This window comes from Microtus oregoni, unplaced genomic scaffold, assembly GCF_018167655.1.
Source record: "Microtus oregoni isolate MIOR12 unplaced genomic scaffold, Mior012 000054F_ref0000373, whole genome shotgun sequence".
Classification (NCBI taxonomy): domain Eukaryota; kingdom Metazoa; phylum Chordata; class Mammalia; order Rodentia; family Cricetidae; genus Microtus; species Microtus oregoni.
The window spans coordinates 1,934,362-1,959,655 of NW_024543830.1; the positions used below are offsets into that span (position 1 = coordinate 1,934,362).

General features: G+C 45.4%; 1 protein-coding gene across 4 annotated transcripts in view; it reads left to right on the top strand.

The window, feature by feature from the left end:
• The first annotated feature begins 325 nt into the window (after nucleotides 1-325).
• The window catches only part of LOC121437879 (phosphatidylinositol 4-kinase beta), a 36,713-nt gene continuing 11,744 nt past the window's right edge, over nucleotides 326-25,294 (top strand). For 2 of the 4 annotated variants that reach the window (XM_041637996.1, XM_041637994.1), the window contains exons 1-6: nucleotides 326-464; nucleotides 11,961-12,897; nucleotides 17,310-17,354; nucleotides 21,329-21,556; nucleotides 22,325-22,552; nucleotides 25,182-25,291. In XM_041637996.1, coding sequence (XP_041493930.1) covers nucleotides 11,989-12,897; nucleotides 17,310-17,354; nucleotides 21,329-21,556; nucleotides 22,325-22,552; nucleotides 25,182-25,291 — 1,520 coding nt within the window. In that variant the 5' untranslated portion in view covers nucleotides 326-464; nucleotides 11,961-11,988. Of the gene's footprint in view, nucleotides 465-11,960; nucleotides 12,898-17,309; nucleotides 17,355-21,328; nucleotides 21,557-22,324; nucleotides 22,553-25,181; nucleotides 25,292-25,294 lie in introns of those variants that run through there. The other 2 variants (XM_041637995.1, XM_041637997.1) reach the window with 2 other exon arrangements.

The window sequence follows — 25,294 nt, forward strand, 5'->3', positions numbered from 1 at the left end:
CAGGGCCCGCCTTCCAGGGTAAGCTCCTCCCTGCTCCCCCGCCCCTTCCCCAGCTTCCAAATAGCTCTTCCCCGCCCCCTTTTTATTTCTGAACAGGCGTGACTCGGGCAGCTCACCGCTCTCCGATTACTATGGGATCGGTAGTGTCCTGACAGCCCGGGAAGCAGGAAGGCAGATCCCGGGAAGAAGGGCTCTGGCCCAGGAGACTCTGACATCGAAGCCCGCAGAGGAATTGTTATTTCGGGTCCTGCGTGTGAGGTCCGGGCCAACTTGAGGCAGCGTGAAGGCCCCTTCAGGCGGCGCCGCGGGCAGCCCCGTAGCCGGGGCCTGGTGCAGCCGCCGCGGCCGCTGTCAGGGAAGCACGGGCGGCCAATGGAACCCGGGAGCGGCCGCTGCTGCTGAGGCGGCGGTGTCGGCAGTCCGACCCCGACCGCCTGCACCCCCTCCGCGAGGGTCCCCCGGAGGTAAGCGGCTCCTCCCGCATGAGTCGCCTTTGCCGTGTGTGTGTGTGGGGGTCCGTCTGCCACCCTGTCCCGCACTGCCTACCGCGACCGGGTTCGACTACAAAACTGCCTTCCTGGTGGGAGCTGCACCCTGAGGTCCTTCACCCTTTTCCCTCGGGCCCAGGGTCGTTTTCTCTGCTTTCTGATTTCCTCTTCTGTTTAGCCCCTCCCTCTGCCCCGTGGATTCCACCTCCCCCCACACCACACACTTACTATCCCTGTTGCCTCTGTCCCTCTAAGCCGTGAACCTTTTCCACATTAGACCCCTTCTACAATGTCCATCCTTGTTTGCCCTTCCTCGCCGTTTGTGTTTCTGCTCCCTAACCTTTTCCATGGACTCCGCCTTTATCCCTTTTTCTATTTCGCCCAACTCCTCCGTAAGTCTGTGCAACCTCAGCACAGAGTTCCCATTTCCCTCAGCTAAAGATCGTATCCCTCTCTTCGGCTCTGATTCCATTACCTCACCTAACCCACTCCTCCAGCTCCTGGCTTCCAAGAATTGCCTATTTCCTTCTTAAAGGATCTCAGACCGTTGTTATCATGCGCAAGATCCCATCTACTTTGACCTTAGTGCTTAACCCTTGTCTGGGGTGCCTGACGATACCTGGACTGTCCCCGAAAGAAAGGTCTGCTCTGAACACCTCTTCGGATTAGTGATTTCCAACTTTTCACACACACATACACACGGCCCCCGTTTCCAGGATTTTGCCGATCTTTGTCTCCCTCGGTTGTCTTCCCTGTGGTAACTTTAAGTGTTCTCTGTCACACTTTATCTCCCACACATCACTATTTCAGATCTGTTAAACCTTGAACAAAGAAGAAAATGTGTTGGGAGGAGGGGAGCCTCGGCTGTCTCTGGCTTTTCTGGACAGATGTGTGTTTCTGAAGGATGGAGCAACCTTTAAAGAAGTCCTGGTCCATCACATTACATTTCGTTGACTGTTCGGAGGCAACCACTAGGAGGGATGAGCAGGCCTGCGTGGAAACTGAATGCGGTCGTGAGAAAATTGTGCTTCAGGTTATTTGGGACTTCATTACATCACAGGATAGGGCCTCCTACTCCCGGCCAGACGGAAGCACGGTGGAATAATGTTGGCTAGTTTCACAAGCGCTTGGGCCTAAGGGGTGAAGTTGTATGACGGGGAAAAGGCACATGAGATGATGTGAAGAGCTGGTATATTCAGAATCAGGACCCTCGGTTCAGCGTGCAACTTCCTCCCCTGAACCTAAGAATGCTCTTGTGAGAAAAATCGCTCATTCTGTAAGCAGTGTTGCAGTAATAAGCTAGTAGCAGGATGTCTGCTGGGGGAAGAATTATACTTTTTTAATTTATAAAACACTGCAGGTTCTCAGGCAAAAGGAATTTACTGTTAGTGATTTTATCATCTTGGGAATTTCCCTCTATCTTGATATTTTGATTTCTCTGGTTTCTAACCGTGAGCATAAAGTCAGTTTGACACAGAGACTCCTGGCCTGCCTTCCACCACCTGATCCGTAATTCCAGATTCTATGGTCAGAAAGTGTGTTTCTGGAAGAGCTCTTGGGGAAGCGGGGGCATGCTGGACTCAGCAGCTAACTAGATGCTGCTTTGTCTTCCACACTTCTCTCGGCCTGAGACAGTGAGGAAGGCGCACAAGTGGCGTTAGTTACACAAGTGGGGCGGTAGTGGTGAACGTCTTTAATCCCAGCACTGGGGAGGCAGAATTTGGATCTCTGAGTTCAAGGTCAGCCTGGTCTACAAATGCATAGAGTTCTAGGACAGCCAGAACTGTTACACAGAGAAGCCCTGTCTCAAATTGTCCCTCCACCACCAAAAAAAAGAAAGAAAGAAAATAGTTATACCAATTTGGCCCACTTCTTACTTCGAAGTTACTCAGAGTACAATCTAGTAATCCGTTTATGAGAGACCTTCCCTCCTTAGATGCTCCCTTAACCAAAAATGATACCCTTAGTTGTCCTTGCTTCTCATATGGGGCCACACTGCGTACGAACGCCTGCTGAACACTAAGATAGCAAACTGAGATGCTTGGTGTGGGGAAGAGGTTTGGGAGGATCCCTTCAGTAATCAGCGTGGGACAAAGAGAGCCTAGTCTAAGCATAGCTAGACTTGAGCAAGGAAGACTAGTTTAGAGAAAGGGGAGCAGTACAGGTTGCTGTCTTTGCCATCTGCTGGTCTTGTCAGGCTCCTGCAAGCAGGCTTGGGCTGTCTGGCTGGAACCAGCTTATACCTGCTACATGGCCTTGCACAGAGTTCTCAGCTTGATCAATATTGACCTAAGTACTGTGAGACCACTGCCCTTCCCCCAAGGCTGTAGCTGAGAATGCCCTCTTCCCTGATGCCACCATCCTTTGAGACCTTGGGCAAGCCCACTTGGTTCCTGGTGGAGCTTGAGCTTGCTAGACTGCTCAGTCCAGAGTCTCTACAGGGAAAATGTAGAAATCATTCTTCCTTTACCATTAAGGTCAAAGGGGAAAGATGAGTTGAGTTCTTAAAGATTTATAATAGACCTTAAAACATGAAAAGGAACTTCTTTTTTAAGGAAAAATTTTATGTGTATGGATGTGTTGCCTGCCTGTATGTCCATGGGTCACAGATGTGCCTATGCCTGCAAAGACCAGAAGAGGATGTTTGTTCCCTTGGAAGTGGGGTTAAAGATGTTTGTGAGCCACCAGGTGGGTGCTGGGAATTGAACCCAGGTCCTGTGGAAAAGCAGGTAGTGCTCATGACTGCTGAGCCCTCTCTCCAGCCCCAGCAAGGAACTTAAACAGCCAAACAAGCAGTCTAGGATGGTAGAGAGTCTCTTATGAAGAGCTTATTTTTAAAAATTGTTGTTAAAATACATGTACTTGAAATTGAAATGAATGAGTGTGTGTGCCCTGCATTGCTGAAGCATGCGTGGGCAGCCCGTATATGGCGGTTCTGTTGAACTTGTCCATATTGGGTTTCATGGTCTGAGTTGATGAGGGCAGCAGACCAGGTCTCTTCCTCAAGAGGGCACCAGATCTCATTACAGATGGTTGTGAGCCACCATGTGGTTGCTGGGAACTCAGGACCTTTGGAAGAGCAGGCAATGCTCTTAACACTGAGCCATCTCTCCAGACTTTGGTAATATTCAATAGTATTGTAGGAATTCATGATCAAAACTAACAGCCCCTTTCCCTTCATCTGTACTTATACTCCCTCAAATCAGAGCTAGCCTCTTTAATTATCTCAGTATAAAGTTCTATCCAAAGCTTAGTATCGTAGCTTCTCTTAAATGCTTGTTTCTTGACCCTTTGTTGCAAAAGAGGGTTTGCGTATAGAGGATTCATACTTGTTTAGGTAATTATGACATTATTCTTGTTTCTATCTGAGCCTTTCTTTTCCATTAACGTGGATTGGGTTTGCTGGGGATTGAAAGTCAGAGCCTTGCTCATGTTAGATAAATCCTCCACCACTGCACTGGACGCTTGGTGCACAACACCCTTGACCTCCTTTTCCATAAACTTCAGCTGCACCTCATACTGTGAGATGCTGGCTCCTTTATCTTTGTTTCCACTTCTTGTGACTCATCTCACAGGATCCTTTAAAGAAAGGAAAGTGACCTGGCCTGCCTGCTTGGAAGAGCCCTAGGTCAGATGATTCCTAAGACATCAATCTGTGTGCCAGGCGTGGTGGCACACACCTTTAATCCCAGCACTTGGGAGGCAGAGGCAGGTGGATCTCTGTGACTAGCCTGGTCTACAAGAGCAAGTTCCAGGACAGCCAAAGCTGTTACACAGGGAAGAAACACTGTCTCAAACAAAACAAAATAAAACAATTCGTTCTGTGAAAATAAAGGAGCATGTTAAAGCATCAGGATTGGTGTGAAACAGTTCATATTTACCACGCATGGTAAAAGATTTGGAGAAGTAATAATGGTGATTGGGTAATGGCATTGATTTGGGACGCTACTGTCTTTCCTGAAAGTCCAGTCCAGTCTAGTAAGTCTTTTCATGAAGGCTGTTTTCATAAAATTCTGTGCAGGTAACTTTGCTTGCACAGAATTTTTGAGGTGCCCAGTTGAAGAGAGCCTGGTTAAAGAGATAGCATTCCCTCCAGAGTTCTCTGTAGCCATAACTGCTTAGGCCCACGAACACATGTGGCCGCCTTCTCTGCTCTGCAGAAACTGCTCTGTACTACCATAACCTGGATCACCCCTGATTCACAGACTTTCTTTGCTATATTAGGTGTTTTTCTCATTGCTACCACAAAACACCAGACAAGAGCAACTTAAAGAGAGTGTTTCAGCTTACAGTCCATTGCAGTGGGCGGAACGTGATGTCAGGAGTGAGGCAGCTGGTTACTTTGCTTCTGCAGTAAGGACTGAGAGAGCCATGAATGGTCATACCTTACTGTCTCCTTTTGATTCAGTCTGGGCCCCCGCCCCATGGATTGGAGCCTCCAGTATTTTGGGTTTTCTTACCTCAGTTAACCTAGTCTAGACAATCCCTCACAGACATACATACAGAGGTTTGTTTCCATGGTGACTCTAAATTCTATAAAGTTGATTTAAGATCATGCCTGCCTTGCCTGGTTTCATGGAGCACAATTATCAACACTTTAAGTTCTGATCTTTTCCCAGCTCCTTTCTTGGTAGTCAAGCTGCCAGGCTCAAACAAGGAGGCCTCTTCTTTTTCCCTCCAGTCTGTCTTAAGGAGAGTTTAGACTCCCAGTGTGGTGTTGATCCTCAGCTGTGTGGACGCCACGGTTTGTAGGAGGAAGAGTGACAAATGCAAGGCTTGTTCCCTCCTATTCTAGTCACTGCATTTTAATCCTTTTATTCTCTTTAGAATAGTTTGTGCTTCCAAGGGTTATTTCTCATCGCATTTAAAGATGAAGAAATTACTGAAGACCATATTTGAATTAGATTTTGAAGAATTCCTTATTTCTGTTATTCGTGTATATGTGTGTCTGCCCATATATGTTAATTAGTGTCTGCATGCATACATGTGGAGGGCAGAACCCAACTCCAGGTTGTTCATCAGATGCTGACTGTCAACTTTTTCTAAAAGACAGGAGTTCCTTAGCTTGCCGCTGGCTAAGTACAATAGACTGGTAAGTCCTACAGATCTGCTTGTCTCTGTTTCCCCAGCACCAGCGATCGCAGTGTATGCTGCCATGCTAGGCTTTTTTGACATGGGTTCTGAAGATTAAACTCAGGTCCTTGTGCTTGCATAGCAAGCATTTTCCTATCTTAATAATCTTTTCAGTCCCTGTTTCTATTATCCTAATTGCCAATGTGATCTAACCGTATTCTCTCCCATAATCCTTCTCTCTGACTTGTGGTCCCTGAGTCCCCAAGAGCCTAGTGGTATGCTTGTATAGCCAGTTAGAGATGCTTATATAAAAGAGAAGTTGGGCTTATGTGCCCTACTCTTTTGGTTTGGTTTGGTTTTGGGTTTTTTGTTGTTGTTGTTTTTTTATATGTTTTGATTTTAGTTTTAGTTTTGTTTTGACAGTAGTCTCTTGTAACCCATGCTAGGCTCTACTCACTAAGTAGCTGAAGATGACCTTGAACTCTTGATCCTCTTGCCTCTACTATTCAAATGCTAAGATTACAGGCATTTACTACCATGCCCTGCTTTTTAAAAAAAATTATGTATCTCATGTATGTGTGTGCATGCGTGTGCACACACAGGTTCACAGATGCCACACCATGCTTGTGAAGGTGAGAAGAAACCTTTCATGATTTGATTGTTTCCTTCTGCCTTGGGCCCAAGAGATGGAAGCTGGGCCACCAAGCTTGCATTACAAGTGCTTGCATTACTCAGCCTATGTCACCTGCCCTGTGCCCGGCTTTTCTGCACCTGTTGATATCATCCGGTTCTTGGGCAGGTTGGGAAGTCTGTTCACTGTGGATCCTGGGCTGAACCCTGGGAGATAGTCTTCTTTTGCCTACAGGATAAAAGGATAATGGTATCTTTCCCTGCCTTCCTGGTGCCAGTAATAAGCAAAATTCTAATTAATTGGGACAGGAAAATTAATTTCATATGAAGTTTAAGACACTCTTGTGTGTGAGGATGACTGAACTTCATTTCCCTTGGAAGTTTGGGGGTGGTTGTTTTTGTTTGTTGTTTTTGTTTTGTGTTACTTTGTTTTTTGAGACAGGATTTCTCTGTGTAACAGCTCTGACTGTCCTGAAACTTGCTTTGTAGACCAGGCTGGCCTTGAACTCACAGATCTGCCTACCTCTGGAGTGCTGGGATTAAGGGTGTGAGCCACCATAGCCTGGTGGTTGCTTTTGTTTTTATGGTGCTGGGGATCAAACACAGGGCTTTGTACATGTTAGGCAAGCACTCTGCTTCTAAATTTTACTCCCAATACCCCTTTAAAATGTTTTGCTATGTTTTTAGATTATCCCATGTAATCTGGGCCTTGAACTTGCTTGCTGTATAAGTGAGGATGACTTTGTGTTCTTGATCATCCTGCTTCTGACTCTCAGGAATTACAGTTCTGCACCCCATGCCAGATCCCCTTTAAGGTTTTGAGAAACAGACTTTTAGGAGCTTTGTGATTTAGAAGTCTCTGGAATAGAAAAGGATGAGCCAAGGATACAGATACTGCAATAGAGTTAGTTGAACAGGGCTGATCAAGGTAGAAGACCTAGAAGGTGAAGGTCCCAATCATGAGAGTGTCCTACAAAGGTGTGGCAGGGAGTGATGCAAACTGCCTTATTATTCCTGTGCAACCCACAGTTGGCTTAGAGGCAGATCCACATAGGCAGCCGTGCTGGTTCTACTGCTCAGAGGCACTGCCTAACTCTGCTTCATACCAAGTCCAGACTTCATCAGGAAGTACAGTAATACTTTTTTAAATTGATTTTTATTGAGCTCTACATTTTTCTCTGCTCCCCTCCCCGCCTCTCCCCTCCCCATCAACCCACTCCCAAGGTCCCCATGCTCCCAATTTACTCAGATCTTGTTTTTTTCTACTTCCCATGTAGATTAGATCCATGTATGTCTCTTAGAGTAGTCATTGTTGTCTAGGTTCTCTGGGATTGTGATTTGTGGGCTGGTTTTCTTTGCTTTATGTTTGAAAACGACTTATGAGTGAGTACATGTGGTAATTGTCTTTCTTTGCCTGGGTTACCTCACTCAAAACGATGTTTTCTAACTCTATCCATTTGCCTGTAAATTTCAAGATATTGTTATTTTTTTTCTGCTGTGTAGTACTCCATTGTGTAAATGTACCACATTTTTCTTATCCATTCTTCAGTCGAAGGATATTTAGGTTGTTTCTAGGTTCTGGCTATGACAAACAATGCTGCTGTGAACATAGTTGAGCACATGGCCTTGTGGCACAATTGAGCATCCTTTGGATATATACCCAAAAGTGGTATTGCTGGGTCTTGAGGAAGGTTGTTTCTGAATTTTCTGAGAAATCGCCACACTGACATCCAAAGGGGTTGTACCAGCTTGCACTCCCACCAGCAATGCAGAAGTGTCGTTGTCCCCCTCCCCACATCCTCTCGGCATAACTTGTCATCAGTGTTTTTGATCTTGGCCATTCTTACGGGGTAAGATGGAATCTCAGAGTTGTTTTGATTTGCATTTCTCTGATGACTAAGACTTAAGTGTCTTTCAGCCATTTTAGATTCCTCTGTTGAGAGTTCTCTGTTTAGGTCTGTACTCCATTTTTTATTAGATTATTTGTTCTTTTGATTACCAATTTCTTGAGTTCTTTGTATATTTTGGAGATCAGACCTCTGTCTGATGAGGGGTTGGTGAAGATCTTTTCCCATTCTATGTAGGCTGGCGTTTTGTTTGACCATGTCCTTTGCTTTACAGAAGTTTCTCAGTTTCAGGAGGTCCCATTTATTAATTATTTCTCTCAGTGTCTGTGCTGCTGGGGTTATATTTAGGAAGTGGTCTCCTGTATCAATGAGTTCAAGTGTATTTCCCACTTTCTCTTCTATAAGGTTCAGTGTGGCTGGCTTTATGTTGAGGTCTTTGATCCATTTGGACTTGAGTTTTGTGCATGGTGATAGATATGGGTCTATTTTCATTCTTCTGCATGTTGATATCTAGTTATGCCAGCATCATTTGTTAAATATGCTTTCTTTTTTCCATTTTATATTTTTTGCTTCTTTGCCAAAAATCGGGTGTGTTGATTAATACCGGCATCTTCGATTCAGTTCCATTGGTTCTCCTGTTTGTTTTTATGCCAATACCAGGCTGTTTTCACTACTGAAGCTCTGTAGTAGAGTTTGAAGTCAGGGATTGTGATGCCTCCAGAAGTTCTTTTATTGCCCAGGATTGTTTTGGCTATCCTGGGTTTTTTGCTTTTCCATATGAAGTTGAGTACCATTCTTTCGAGGTCTGTGAAGAATTTTTCTGGGATTTTGATGGGCATTGCATTGAATCTGTAGATTGCTTTTGGTAAGATTGCCATTTTTACTATGTTAATTCTACCTACCCAAGAGCATGGGCGATCTTTCCACTTTCTGGTGTCTTCAATTTTTTTCCTCAAAGATTTAAAGTTCTTGTCATACAAATCTTTCTCTTGTTTGGTTAGAGTTACTCTAAGATATTTTATGCTATTTGTCGTTATTGTGAAGGGTGATTTTTCTCTGATTTCTTTCTCAGCCTATTTATCATCTGTGTACAGGAGGGCTACTGATTTTTTTTTTTGAGCTAATCTTGTATCCTGCTACATTACATAAAGTGTTTATGAGTTGTAGAAGTTCTTTGGTAGAACTTTTGGGGTCACTTATGTAAACTATCATATCAGCAGCAAATAGTGAGAGTTTGACTTCTTATTTTCCTATTTGTATCCCCTTGATCTCCCTTTGGTGTCTTATTTCTCTAGCTAGGACCTCAAGAACTGTATTGAATAGATAAGGAGAGAGTAGACAACCTTGTCTTGTTCCTGATTTCAGTGGGATCACTATGAGTTTCTCTCCATTTAGTTTGATACTGGCTATCGGCTTGCTGTATATTGCCTTTATTATGTTTAGGTATGTTCCTTGACAGGGATACTTTTCTTGCTTGACAGAGTTGGAAGAAAGATGAACTAAAGTATGCCTTTTTGTTGGTATCTGAGAGTTGAAGAGTTTCTCATCAGTCTTCAGTCTTTCTTTTTTTTAAAAAAAAAGATTTATTTATTTATGTATTTATGTATACAACATTCTGCCTGCATGTATGCCCACACGCCAAAAGAGGGCGCCAGATTTCATTACAGATGGTTGTGAGCCACCATGTGGTTGCTGGGAATTGAACTCAGAACCTCTGGAAGAGCAGCCAGTGCTCTTAACCACTGAGCCATCTCTCCAGCACCCCCAACAGTCTTTCTGGAAAGCTTTGGTACTAACTGCTGGGAGGCAGAGAACTGTACTGTGTGATATTGGGCAAATGAAAGTAACCTTGCCACTTAACACTTGAGAGGTAAAAGAAGCATCAATGGAAGGAAGGTGTTAGAAAGTAGGGCTTCTGCAGCTGGAGATGAGCTTAGTTGGTAGAGTGCATGCCTAACATGTATGAAGCCTGGGTTCAATCAAGCCAGGCATAGTAGTCCATGTCTCTAACGCTAGCACCTGGGAAATGAAGGCAAAAATATCAGAAGTTTAAGATCATCCTTAGCTATATAGTGAGTTCAAGGCCAGCCTGAAATTCATGAGACTCCTGTCTGGGGAAAAAATAAATAAAAGTTCTTCAGAGTGACCAGAAAACCATACACTGAGCATCTCTTTTCTATTCATCCAAGGTGTCAGTACCCCAGCCTCATTAGAAAAAAGAATAATGTTCTAAACACAAGAAATTATTTTATTTTTTGTTTTTTGTTTTGTTTTGTTTTGTTTGTTTGTTTGTTTTTTTGTTTTTTGTTTTTTTTTTGTTTTTTTTTTGTTTTTTTTTGGAGACAGGGTTTCTCTGTGTAGCCCTGCTATTTGGAACTCCCTCTGTAGACTAAACTGGCCTTGAACTCAGAAAGATCCTCCTGCCTCTGGGAGTGCTGGGATCAAAGGTGTGTGCCACCATACCCAGCTAGAAATTACTTACTGTCTAGCTCTGCAGAAGCCTCTCCCTTTTTCTAAAGTGTACATTAGATGCTCTCTTTATTTGGGAAGAGGCCAATATCCAGATTCTGAAGTTATAATCATCTGACAAAATAGTCTAGACTTATTCTTCTGCTCTGGACCACTCTGACTTTCCCGATCTGGTTTGATGATGCTCTGAAGGCTGACTTGATGATGCTCTTGGAAGCTGTGGCTTCCACCAGCAGTGTTCTCTGACCACTTCTACAAACCATCCAGAGAGATCCGAGTTTCACCTCTCGTGTATCCCTGTTTTTTTGGTTTTTTGTTTTTTTAGAAGTTATAGACCCATGAGTCCTGATTTCTTTTTGTTTTCTTACAACCCTTCCAGTTCCTAGAGTAAGTACATAATAGTGGGGAAGGTAGTAAGGGGTAGGGAAATGTGGCCATAAATTTTTAAAGGATCATAAATAACTAAGGCAGTTCAAACCCCTTATAAAAATAATAGTATATATGCACACACTGTTTATTAACCTTTTACAGGGTTAGAATTTAGCTAGCATTATTGAATACTACCTCGTGCCAGGAACTATGTTAAATCATTTCATCCACATAAGTTTATGTCTTCTATATAGCATCAATGTGAAGTAATTTTTTTTTCTCAATTTGCAGTTGAAGAAACTGAAACAGAAGATACATGTTGTGTTTAGGTTTTTATGGCTTACAAACACAGAGCAAGGGTATGGTATCAGGAAGCCACACAGAAAAATGGTACAGCTTCTGCAAGGTTGACAGTGGCTGTTTGAGAGACGCTCTCCACTATGTGAAGCTTAGAGTAGTAGTTGCTGGCTCTTATTCCCTGGCACTAATGTGTTGGGAAGGAAAAGTTTCTGCAAACAAAGTCAAGAGTGGTAGCTAGTACCTGTAAGTCCAGTGCTTAGAAGACTGAGGCAGGAGAATTGCTGTAGGTTTTAGGCTAGTCTGGGTTATAGTATAATAGTCTCAGAAGACAGTAACAGCTTTGATACTAAATAAAGAGAGAGGCAGAGAACTTGTGTGTGAAATATGTTATGAATAAGGAGATAATAGTTTAGGTAGGAAAAGTGTCACCATAGGCATTTGAAGGTGACACAGGAAGAACAAGACTTAAAGAAAAGAGAATAAGACCTGAGTTGCTCCCCAGCATACTGAACAATTTGTAAGACCATACGACATGTAAAGAGCATTTCGCACATCCAAGCAAAGAACCCAGGTAAGTACAGAAGGAATGAAGGGTATGAGTGGTCAGAAGTAGAGGTAGTGAGGACAGATTTCTGTTGAGATGACTTCTCTGATGTTGAAGGATGCAGGAAGACAGAGGAGGAGGTACTTGGGCAAGCTTCATGGTAAAGGAAAGCCCTGACTGAGACACTACTAACAAGCGTGTGTATGTCTCTTTCTGTTCTTGTCTCCCTTCCTTCTCTAGCTTGGACGCTCCAAGTCTGGCTGTAGCCATGGGAGACATGGTAGTGGAGCCTGCTACCCTGAAGCCAACTTCTGAGTCTACTCCTAGCCCATCAGGGAATAACGGGGGCTCCTTGCTAAGCGTCATCACAGAGGGGGTCGGGGAACTGTCAGTGATTGACCCTGAGGTAGCCCAGAAGGCCTGCCAGGAGGTGCTGGAAAAAGTCAAGCTTTTGCGTGGAGGTGTAGCTGTCTCTAGCAAAGGGACCCCGCTGGAGTTGGTTAATGGGGATGGTGTGGACAATGAGATATGTTGCCTAGATGATCCACCTGCCCAGATCAGGGAAGAAGAAGATGAGATGGGGGCCACTGTGGCCTCTGGCACAGCCAAAGGAGCAAGAAGACGACGACAGAACAACTCAGCCAAACAGTCTTGGCTCCTGAGACTGTTTGAGTCAAAACTATTTGACATCTCTATGGCCATTTCATACTTGTATAACTCCAAGGAGCCTGGAGTGCAAGCCTACATTGGCAACCGCCTCTTCTGCTTTCGCAATGAGGATGTGGACTTCTATTTGCCCCAGTTGCTTAACATGTATATTCACATGGATGAGGATGTGGGCGATGCCATTAAACCCTACATAGTCCACCGATGTCGGCAGAGCATCAACTTTTCCCTGCAGTGTGCCCTGTTGCTTGGGGCCTACTCTTCAGACATGCACATTTCCACTCAGCGACACTCCCGAGGGACCAAGTTACGGAAGCTGATCCTCTCAGATGAGCTGAAGCCAGCTCACCGAAAGAGGGAGCTGCCATCTTTGAGCCCAGCCCCTGACACAGGGCTGTCTCCCTCTAAAAGGACTCACCAGCGCTCTAAGTCAGATGCTACAGCCAGCATAAGTCTCAGCAGCAACCTGAAGCGAACAGCCAGCAACCCTAAAGTGGAGAATGAGGATGAGGTAAATTGGGGGAGCGACTGATGGGCAAAGTATTTGAAGGTTGCATGGAGACAGGATGTCTTACATGGGGTTACTGTTTCTGTCCTCCCTTCTGTTTCATTTCACTGATAGAAGCATGGAATGTTAGAATGGAAAAAGACCTTGGAATTCATGTATTCCAATGGCCTCATTTTACAGAGGAACAATTGGGAGACTAGAGAGATAAAGTGACTTGCCTCAGATCGTCTAGCTAATGGCAAGGCTGATACTCTTGACATTGTCCAGAGTTGGCTTTCACTAAACTGAGATGTCACTCCATTAACCAGATACTAAGAACTGTGACGCAGGCCTGATGGAACCTGTTGGAACCTGGCCTACCTGAGATCACAGCAGCACACAAGGAAGGAAAAGGAAAAGATGCTTGCTAACTAGCCCATCAGCTTCTCCATTCCTCATAATTCCTTTTCCTCGCTCCCCAAAGACTCTACTTTTTATTAACATAGGGTAAAGTTTATTCTCTACCAGTGGGGCCTCAACAGTATGTCCTGCCTTCATTTGAGATAAACAAAAAGGGAAGAGAGACATAACCTTGGCAAATTGGCAAAGTAAGTGTAATGCTGGTTGAGGAGCTGAGGTTGAGAATAGGAAGCTTGGCAGCAGCAGGCTATCTCATGTTGACAGAGCAGGAGGTAAGCGGTTGGCAGCTTAGCACCACCATCTACTATATATCTGGACAGATAGTGGGGAAAGATGCCCAGTGGATAGCCAAGTTCAATGGCCAGGTGTCCCAGCTAGACTATTGGTGCTCCAGGCTTCATCTCTGTTGGCAGGCTCCCATCTTGGCTGCCAGATGAGTCTAGAAAAGAAGGAATTTTAAAAAAGAAAAAATGAAGAATACACACTGTTGGAATGCATATGCCTATGGTCCTGGCATCTGTCTCTGTGGGGTGTAAACCACCCACAGTTTTGATACAGTAAAGTTTCTTCCAAGTAGAGGGAAGTCAGGGTAGTTAGAGAAAGAAAGGCAGTTGGCAAAGGAAATTCATAGCCTGCTTTCCCTAGCAATGTACTTCATTATGATATTTTAATAATACTGAAGCCAAATGTGCTAGTGTTTACTGATCACTGAATGCTAGGCAGCATGCCAGATGATGTATGTGGGATCCTCACAGCTGAAACTGCTGTTATTTTACCAGTGAGGAACAGGGCTCAGAGAAGTTAAATGGCTTCATTAGTGAAGAACCCAGGAACCCAGTCCATAGTTCATGCTCATAGTCACTCAGTTGAGCTGCCATGGTTATTCCTCAGCATCTACTTCCCCAGATCCCAGCTGTAAGAGGCCATTGGGGAAGAAGAACCGAGGATGTGACAGTTCACACTTCCACATCCATGGGAACTAGAGTGGACGGTTTTCATTTCTGTTTGAGCGTCGCAGCAGTTGATGGTCTAGGAAGGGAGGTTATTGCAGAGCAAGAAGAATCCTCCAGATTTTGGTGGAACTGAGATCCTGAAGGGTTTGAGATTATCTGAGAGAGCTGCCTCCTCTAAGATCAGATCTGGTTGGAGTGAGTGTGTGTATCTGGGAGGGAATTCATTGGTGCCTCTTCTCTAGCTTGACTTTTCCCTGTATCTATTTTTTAGTCTGCATCTTAGGACCAGAAAAGCAGAGGCCTTAGAGTTTTTCTTACCCTGTGCTGGTCTGGGGTCCCTCTTCTATGCATCTAACTTCTATGCTCCAGGATTGTGGATGGCTCTGAGAGGCAGGTACTCTATGAGTGTTTAAATCTCTAGGGTGGGTTTTCCAGTTGCCATTCTTCCCCACCTGACTCTTCATGAGTTACTGGATCCAGGGACGGAAGAAGGTAGCACTTCCCTATGTCCCCCTGGGTTATCTATCTGATGCTGGCAGAGTGAGACACTTGAATCCACTGAGGCTCCTTGGGAAACTTGAGAGCATGAAAGAGAAACAGAACACAAACATAAATGCCACTAGGTTTATAGGCACGGAGCCAATACTCGGGGGTTTCTGCCAGTCCTTTTTGACATTTTGAGGATATGTCTATCAAAGTTTTGTGCTTGAGGTACCAAGGGAAGTGGTCTTCCATTTCTTCCTTCCTTGTCATGAAACACTGATCCACTAAACAACTAGTTGCTTGTACAGTGGGCAAAGTTCTGTCCCAAAGGCAGCAGAGGATGGAGGATAAAATTCTGCTCTTGGACTAGAACCCATAAAGTCTAATACCAAAGCCCCAGAATGAGAAGCTAGTCAGTGTGTGTCTGTCTTGAAACGTTTCCAGAAGCAGTAGGTCAATCTGTATCTTATTAAAATGAGCCAAGCAAGATCTTCTAAGGAGTCTTTCTGCGTGGGGCTGACACTCTCTGATAGCAGTGTTAGTTTTCCTTTGGGTATTGGCTAATCCCATGTTTCTCCCACTGTGGAGAAGCTCCAGAGAAGTGAGGTGGGGCCTCAGGGAAGAGGCCTAGGGCTCCCTCCAGAGCTCTTTTTCACTGGCCAGATCTCAGAAGTTTCCATTATCTTCAGAGGATTCCTTCATGCTCCCCACAGAGAGTTCTAGCATTGGTTTCTCACATCTATCTGCTACACACACACCCAAGCCCAACCTTCAAAGCAGTTCTTAATCAGCCTCAATTTTCCTTTCTATTTGTAGCCAAATGATAAATATTTTGGCATAGAGCTGGGGGTGGGGGCTGCACAATGATCAGAGTGGTTAGGTACCACCCCCTAGTTCCATCCTTCCTGCATAAGGACACTCCAATTAGATAGCTTTGTCTTTTCAGGACCTTTGTACAGAGAAATCTGCTGCACGTCACACTGGAAATCCTTCCAGCTTGATAAGGGTGTGATGTCAGCTCTTGGCTTCAGCTTTACTCCCTGAAGCTGACTCAGTACAAGTGACTCAGGCCTTGGAAGTGGGAGAGGAACAGATCATGATATCCTCCTGTCCGCTCTGGACATTAGTGAGTCCACTGGGCCCCGTCTGGGAGAGTATCAGCTAGAGCATCTCCTGCCTGTTACTATTTCCCAACTAGCTTAGGTGTAGAAATTGAACCCGTAGGTTCTAACACATTCTGCCATCCTCACTGTCTCAGTCCTTCCTCCCACTTCTTCCCAAAGTAGACGAGTTGCAGCCTTAGCAGGGTGTTTCCAAGAGTGGCTACACCCTGTAAATGCTCTCCTGCCCAGTTTCACAAAGGAAAACCAAAGCCTAGTATCTCAATCGAGAACTTCAGCCATAAAATTGAGTTAAGCAGATGCTTGCAATGTTGACCGTAGAGAAGTACTCTGCCTACTGCCTTCTTGCTCTGGGAACTCCAAAGACTCTGCCTCTTAGTCCAGTCCCCTCCCCTCCTGCCTTTATGCACGCATTCTGTGCCTGCTGCCTGTCCTGGTAGAAAGCGGTGGGCAGAACCCAGGATGGCCCAGGGCATGAGTACTGCTCTACAACTACTGAGTGAGCTGCTCCTCACTTTGTTCCCAGATTCCAGCTGAACAAAGGAGGGGGAAGGTGTTTATTTTTTCAATTTTTTGTTTGTTTCCTAAGAAAGACTCTCAGTATGTAGCCTGGGCTAACCTTGAACTCTTGATCCTTCTGCCTCGGCCTCCCAAGTACTGAAATTACAGGTGTGTGCCACTCCATTCAGCTGTGGTGATGTTTAGATTATTAAGGTCTAGACTTTGGACTGGGATTCAGATGACTACCGCCCTGCTAATTAGCTTTCTCGGGTGGTTTTAGCTAGGACCTCATTGTCCAACATCAGTTCAAAACTGTAAAGTACTCAGTGTCATGTGCAATACCTGACAGGAAGCTGGGCGGGTATGAGGCTGACACATATATGATCATCCAGCCACAGGTTTCCGGTCCATGGATCTGGGGCGCCCTTTGTCATAGGTTCAAGGTTGGGATTAGGCTTCCTAAGGTGATCATGAGGCTGACTAAGAGGCGATATGTACTGAAACGTAAGCCAGGAAGGTAGAGGAACATCAACTTTCTAGTATAGGGTCGTGCAGTTGGTGGCTGTCCCGGTGGAGAAGGGGTTGGTTGAAAGCATGTGAGTGGGTTATATGAAAGAAATAAGCCTTGGGCAGGCAGTCATTGCACTAGGGATCCAGCTCTAGGGTTCTGATCTAAAAGGAAGGTATGTTCAGGAAAGAATGGAAGATAAAATAGAAAATAAGGTATTTTGGCCTTCAGCTCTTGATCTCAAGGTCTGAGCTAGCCTTTCAACATTCCACAAATATCTAGATGCTGGGCTAGTAGTGTTTCCAGGCTGACCGCCTTTCACTAAAGCAGAAAGATATAGCTGCACAGAAGAAGCAGTTATGATCCAAGTTGGAGCTAAATTCTTTGCCTTTGTCTCTCTCCCTCCCCCAACCTCACCCCTTCTTCCCTTGCCCTCTGGTCCTTTCCCAGGAGCTCTCCTCCAGCACCGAGAGTGTTGATAATTCATTCAGTTCCGTAAGTGGGGCCAGGCTGGGACTGGGTGGCAGGCTCCCAACGTGGCCGCATTTCCTCTCCGTCCCATGTTGTCTATGACCAGTGAAGGCCCCTTTAATTCCAGGAGATTAGCATCTCCCTGCCAGGCTTACCAGACCTGGAGGCATTCCTCCTGAGCTTTGCTGCCAATGCCTTGAGCCCAGGCCCAGACAGGCTCAGCTGATCCTTTGCTCCAAGACTGCAGCTGGAATGTTGTGCTGCTCCTAGGTCTCTGGAGCAAACAGCTGGGACAGGTAGAATTTATTCCTGGATTAGAGCCATGGACTGCTTGGCAGAAACCTCCAGGATCCCATTTCTCCCACCAAGAACCCTTTCCCCATGACTTCTGTCATCAGCCCATCAAATATTTATTCAGTTTTCTAAATGTTAGGCTCTGTGCTATCCGAGCCAGCTCCAAAAACAAACTGGCCTGAGGGAAAGTTTTACCTTCCCATAACTGGTTTTCCTTTTTAACTTCATTTCTTCCAGGTCTGAGTTCTTCCCTTTCCCCAGCCCATTGCCCAGGATGTCCCTTAATCCCTGTTCTCCTTTCTTACTCTCTCTGAACTAACCCATGACCCTCTGGTCCTACAGGGTCTTGGACCTTGTTCCTGGGCAAAGACGTGAGAGGAAATGCTGGACCCTCTGGGAGTTTGGATATATATATATATATTTTTTTTACATTTTATTCTTTGTCTACCCACTGTTTTCTATTTTCTGTGCTGATCCCCTTTTAATCATGATCCCATCTCCTCTCATGTGGCAGAGCCTCTTTTTTGGAGGCCTGGGGTCATATCCAGTATGGTTAGGTAACACAAGGGTCTACAGCTCAAAGGCTGGCTTGAGGATGGAGAAGCATTCTGCCTTTTCTAATGAGATGACTGAATTGGTTGGGGTGGAGGGTCCTGTCACAGTAACTCTTTGCCACTGAGTGGATGGATTCAGGGATCAGGATAAAGGCATGAGTCTTCAGATCTCAGCCCCCCCCCACCCCGTCTTTCTGGGGTGGAGCCCAGGGCCTCATTCCCTTTTTTTTTTTTTTTCTGTGTTAGGCCCCCAGGATATTTCTAGGATCCTTGAGGTCCAATTCCATTTTCTTTTCTTTTTTCCTTCAACCCCGTCCCTAAAGTTTCCCTTCTTTGCTGCTGTGCAGGGCTCTAAACCAACATACCTCCTCCCATCACGGAGGAGAGGCTATGTGGTTCTTTTGCATACTGACTCTTATCTCACATGTGCAGGTGAACACAGTATTACCCAGTTCTCAGGAGAAGCTTCTGGATGGGGAACACTTACCAAGGTCCACCCCTAGATGAAATGCCACAGCCATCAGTAGCTGCTGGGGGAGAGAGAATCAGTTTTCTCCAGGAATGAATCCCCCCCCCCCCATGATAGGTTTCCCAATTCTAAATGATCAGCCATAAAAACTTTCGCATATGCACAGCACTAGTTGGACTTAGTAAAAGATGTATAAAACAAAATAAGAGCCTGGAAAAACAGCTTACTGGTTGCTCTTCCAGAGGGCTTGGTTTTGATTCCCAACACTCACATGATGGCTCACAACCACCTGTAACTCCATGGGCACTACACACATAGGTACAAAGATATGTAGCTAGAACATACGTACGCATAAAATAATTTTTTAAAAAAATTATGTTTGGTGGTATGTGCCTTCAATCCCAGCATTTGGGAGGCAAATACAGGCAGATCTCTGATTTTGAGACCAGCCTGGACTACATAGCAAGCTCTAGGCCAGCTAAAGCTACACAGACCCTGTCTCAAAAAAAAAAAAAAAATCCATGCTCAGTAGCTTCATCTTTTTTTTTTTTTTTTTTTTTTTTTTTTTTTTGGTTTTTCGAGACAGGGTTTCTCTGTAGCTTTGGTGCCCGTCCCAGAACTAGCTCTTGTAGACCAGGCTGACCTCGAACTCCCAGAGATCCGCCTGCCTCTGCCTCCCGAGTGCTGGGATTAAAGGCGTGTGCCACCACCGCCCGGCGCTTCATCTTTTTTATAATGTTGTAACACTATTACAGAAAAGGTGGAAAGAAAGTGGCTCTTTCTGCTTCCAGTATATCCAAACTCTGAATACTTTAAAAAAAATAATTTTTATTATAGATCATGAATTCAAAAGGGAGTAGGGGGGATATGGGAAGGGTGGAAATGATATAAATACAGTATACTCATATATGAAATTTTCAAAACAAATTTTTTCATTAACAAAAGTCTTGAATAAAGTTTGTTCTTAATCTCAAAAACAAAAAAGGAAACAAAAGATGTTCTTCTTTGTTTTTTCATGTAGTATGTATGAGCAGTAAGGGTAGAAATTCTCAATCAGAAAAATAAGCAGACTTGGTGCAGTGGTGCACATCTTTAATCCCAGCACTGGGAAGGTAGAAGCAGGAGGATTTTCATGAGCTAAAGGCTAGCTAGCTTGATCTATATAGCTTGAGCTCCAGGCCAAACAGTCTACATAGAAAGACCCTGTCTCAAAAAAAAAAAAAAAAAAAAGGCGGGGGGCGGGGGGAGAAGCCAGGTAGTGGTGGTCACCTTTAGTCCCAGCACTTAGAAGTCAGCGGCGGAGTTTAAGGTCAGTTGTTACACCCTGTCTCGAAAAACCAAAAAAAGAAAAGGGGGTGGGGGTGTAGAGAAAAGTCTGGTAAATGAAATGCTATTCCAATCAGAAGAGCAGAAAGAATAAGAAGAGAGATTGTTCTATGTAGCTGGGGAGACATGATAAGATATGGAATTGTATAGTAAATACCTGTTTTTCATGGTCTTGGTATATAGTTCTAACTGACCTAGTAATCACTAATCTAGGCTGACCTGAAATTTGTGGCAATCCTCCTACCTCAGTCTTCCAAGTGCTAGAATGTGACTCACCATGTCCAGCATATGGGGTTTTGTTTGTTTGAGTCAGATTCTTTGTTATAGCCCAAGCTGGCCTCCATCTTGTGATCGTCCTTGCCGTGACTTTCAAGGTGCTCGGATTAGAGTCGTGATCCTCTCTGCCAAGCTTTGTGGCTGTCTTGAGAAAGGATCCTTGTGGTAGACAGGCTTAGACCAGTAGAGCTCATCATCATGTCTATCTGATTCCATCTTTCTCCCCACTCTACCTTGCCCTTTCTGGGAACTGCTGAAATACCTGGCATGAGGAACCAAGCTTACCACAGGGAACTAAAATTGGGGATCAAGTCTGTGAAAGGCATGCAAAGAGAACCCAGGGAGGAGTTGCTAGAGACAGGCCTTCAGAAGGGCCACCAAGGGCGAACAGGAGCTATTGCTTATTCCGTCCACCTATGATCACCACCCTCCACCCGCCTTTTCTTTCCCAATGGTTATGCCCTCATTAATACAGTTTGCGCATTCTCTTCTCATCCCTGCTTGTGTACTTAGCCCTTACGAGAATGAGGGGTAGCTGGCGTTTGCGCCATGGAGAACAACAAAAGTTTCGGGATGAAGAGCATCTCCTTCTTTGAAAGGGGAAATACTGATTCAGGCCCCTTTCCCTAGTCCTGTGAGGCCTGGCCAGAGCCCCTTGGCACAGAGCCAGCCCGAGGTCCCAGATGGGAGAAGGGATGACCCTGTTCTTGAGATGAGTAAAGCACTTCAAGTATGAACTCTTCTGTCTGAGGTCCTGGATGGCCTTTCTAGACCTTGTCCCCTTGCCTGTATTAAAGGCTTGGGGCAGTCTTTGAGGAACTCAAGTCCAAGGGGGAAAAAAAAAGGATTCTTTCTCAGTGAGCTGAGCTCAGGCCATCTTGAGTCCCCTGCAAGTAGCTTTCAGAGAAGGGATGTGTTCTCCCCCGTTCAAGCTGGAGTAGGGTGAAAATTCCTACCATGGCCAAAGGTAGCCCCTTTCCTGGGATTCTTTAAATATCGGGGCCCTAGCCAGGAGCAAATAAGGCTACTTTTTTCAATGTCTTCTTCACCATCTTTTGTTTCATCCCAACCATCTATAGCCTGTCCGGCTGGCCCCTGAACGAGAATTCATCAAATCCTTGATGGCGATCGGCAAACGGCTGGCCACACTCCCCACTAAAGAGCAGAAAACACAAAGGCTGATCTCAGAGCTCTCTCTGTTGAACCACAAACTCCCTGCCCGAGTCTGGCTGCCCACTGCTGGCTTTGACCACCACGTGGTCCGTGTGCCCCATACACAAGCTGTTGTCCTCAATTCCAAGGACAAGGTAAGTGGGCTCTGGCCTGGACCCTTCCCCTCATCCGACCATCCATGACTACTCAGGCTTTGTTCCCTACCTGCATGCTGGAGACCTTGTAATGTATGGTGACTCTCCCTCATTGCTCTTGTGATGCCCAGAACCTCAGATCCCTCCTGCCTGACTTGTTGGGTTTTGGTTTTATAGGCCAGAGCAGTGTAATGTTCTCATTACCTCATGCCTTCCACGCACTCCTCATCCTCCTTGAGCACTCTTTCATCTTCCTCTAACTCTCAGGCTATCCAGGTACAACCATCATGTGGGTAAAGGGACATATGTATAAGAATTTTTTTTTTTATCAAAGTGGGCAGAAAGGAAAGAAATATGCCCATTCATACCAGAGAAAACAAGCTGTGTTTGTCTACTTATAGGAATGATGGTCCTCATGGTTCAGAGGCTCCTCTCAGAGGAAGGATTGAAAATTAGGATTCTCCTTGGGACACATGTTGCTTTATCCAGTTTTTCTGTCTACTTCCCTGGGCCCTGACTTTATCATAAGCCCATAGAGCTTCAACTGCCATTGATAGTTGGCACAGTTTTTCCCGACTGCACACATACATTTGAGCCCTCGCGCCCTTTCCCCAATGTTTTATGCAGGTGATAGCACAAGTTCCTACCTGTGCATGATGCTCACAGTCACAAGGGACTGCTGCTGAGGGTTGGGACAGAAAGAACTGTGTCAATGGAACTGAGATGAGAGGTAGTGGCAAATGCTGTCCTCCCCTCCCCACCCCCCAGGCTCCCTACCTGATCTACGTGGAAGTTCTTGAATGTGAAAACTTCGACACAACTAGTGTTCCTGCTCGGATTCCTGAGAACCGAATTCGGAGCACACGATCCGTAGAGAACTTGCCTGAATGTGGTATCACTCATGAGCAGCGAGCCGGCAGCTTCAGCATGGTGCCCAATTATGACAATGATGACGAAGCCTGGTCGGTGGATGATATAGGCGAGCTACAGGTGGAGGTGAGGGAGAACCAAGGAGACAATACTGGGGGCACAACACCTGTTTTCTAGGAGCTTTTAATACATTTGGAATAACACACCTGTTAGCAGATGGTACAAGCGCCCAGAGGAATGTTGCAGGTAGTAAGGGTGTGAGAAGGAAAAGCACTGAACAGCTGGTTGGAATAGGCTCACGCTTGTTCTCCTGCAGCAGGAATTCAGATTGGAAATAAAAAGGGAGGAGGGAAATATAATAAAATATTCATGGAACACCCACTATATAAAGTTGATTTAGGATAGCAGAGACTGACAAGCCATACCTGCATTCAGTTAAATATATAAAGGGAGCTGGGCCGTGGTGGTGCAGGGCTTTAATCCCAGCACTCAGGGCAGAGCCAAGGGATCTGTGTGAGCAGTAAGAGCATTGCTGCTCTTATAGAAACGGGTTCAGTCCCCAGCACCTTTGCTGTGGCTCACAGCTGTCTAACTCTAGTTCCAGAGAGACCTGCTGCCCTCTTCTGGCCTCTGTGGACATTGCACATCCATGAGACGCACATGCAGGCACTCATATGCATAAAATCAATATTTTAAAAAGAGAAATATTAATATTTGCATGTAGTGTCCCACAGCTATAATCCCAGCTGAAAGGTTGAGTGTTCTGAAAGGATTTGGTGTTCAAGGCCACAAGGCCAGCCTCTGCTACATAGAGAATTTGAGGTCAGTCTGTACCTTTCTTGAAAAACTGAAAAAAAAAAAAAAAAAGCCGGGCGGTGGTGGCGCACACCTTTAATTCCAGCACTTGGGAGGCAGAGGCAGGCGGATCTCTGTGAGTTCGAGACCAGCCTGGTCTACAAGAGCTAGTTCCAGGACAGGCTCCAAAACCACAGAGAAACCCTGTCTCGAAAAAGCAAAAAAAAAAAAAAAGAAAGAAAAAAGAAAAGAAAGAAAAACGGAAAAAAAGTTTATGGAGGGCTTTCTGTGTGCCACACCTGAGTACTGTATACTAGTGAACAAGAGTTAGCTTATACCTGCAAGGAATTTATGACCTCACAGAATCAGACCAGACAACTGGTAGTTGCAGTGTGGTGTGGCCTGCACTGTAGTGAGGAGCATGAGACATCATGGAAGCACCCAGAGCTGGTACTTACTCCAGACTTGGGGTGGGAGTCAAAGGATTTCCTGGAGGCAGCAGCCTTTCAGCTGGGGCCTGAAGCATGTTTGGAATGGCAGAACAAAGAACCTTCAGATAGAGGAGTGTGAACAGAGACTGGAGGAGAAAATGGAGCATGGCCATGATAGGAACTGGAAGAAACCAGTAAGCGTTGCATATATAGTATGAGGTAAGAGGCAGTGACAAATGAGGCTGGAGAGGTTAGCACAACCTGACAAGCTATGTACTCATTCAGTCCTGGTAGCTACGGGAAGAAACTCAAGCTTTAGTTTGGGGCTATAGGAAGGCAAGCAGGGCAGCGTTTTATGTAGCACATTTGGTAACAAAAACAGATCTCTGTCTTTTTTACAGTTAAGCTGAGGTTAGACATAGCCATTTAGGAAGAAAAGTGAAGATGCACAAGTCACTGTACATTGGCTGGAGCTGAGATCGCTCTGCTACAAGGGAGGACAGGAGACCTCTTGGGGCCTGACAGGGTACGTTATAGTAACAAGTGAGGTTAGAATGGGAGGTTAGACTGAAGAGATGAAGCTAGGTGTGGCAGCTCACCTATGTCCCAGCACTATAGTGGAAGCTGGGAGAGCAGGAATTTGTGGCCATTCTCAGTTACATAGTAAGCTTGAGGCCAGGCTTAAGATACACGAGTTCCTGTCTCAAAAAGAAAAGAAAGAAGCCAGGTGGTTATGGTGGTTAATCCCAGCACTTGGGAAGCAGAGACAGGCAAATCTGTGAGTTTGAGGCTTGCCTAGTCTACATCAGAGTTACAGGCCAGCCTGATTCACAGAGCAAATACCAGGACAGCCAGGGTTACACACAGAGAAACCCTTTCTCAAACAAAACAAAAAGTTAAAGACTAGTCAAAGAAATCTAGTCTGGAAGGATCTAGGAGAGAATTATACATCCCTAATCATAGGGTCTTTCATTTCAGTATGAGGTTGTAGATTCAGATTTCTGCAAAAGTTGTGGCAGTGGTATACAAACTTGACGGTGTGAGGGTAGTCTGGAGAATTTGCTAAAATCTAGTTTCTAGATTTCATTCCCAGCGTTCCAGTTTAGACTGCTGTTGGGGTCTGAGAAGCTGCATTTCCTATGCATCTCCATGAACTCTGATGGAGTAGTTCACACTTTGATTTTTCTTTTTTTTTTTTTTTTTTGATTTTTCGAGACAGGGTTTCTCCGTAGCTTTTGGTTCCTGTCCTGGAACTAGCTCTTGTAGACCAGGCTGGCCTCGAACTCACAGAGATCCGCCTGCCTCTGCCTCCCGAGTGCTGGGATTAAAGGCGTGCGCCACCACCGCCCGGCTAGTTCACACTTTGAGAACATCACTGTGGGATCCATAACTCAAGAAGGCCATAATGGTGTGAACCATGGTGGCTTTGGGAGCAGTCTGGAATGGTGTGGTAGTGGCACAGGTAGTGGCAAATGAGCAGGGGGCAAGAGGGAGATCTGTGTTTAGCATCTCTAACCTGCTCTTCCCAGCTCCCTGAAGTCCACACCAACAGCTGTGACAACATCTCCCAGTTCTCTGTGGACAGCATCACCAGCCAGGAGAGCAAGGAGCCTGTGTTCATTGCAGCAGGGGACATCCGGTA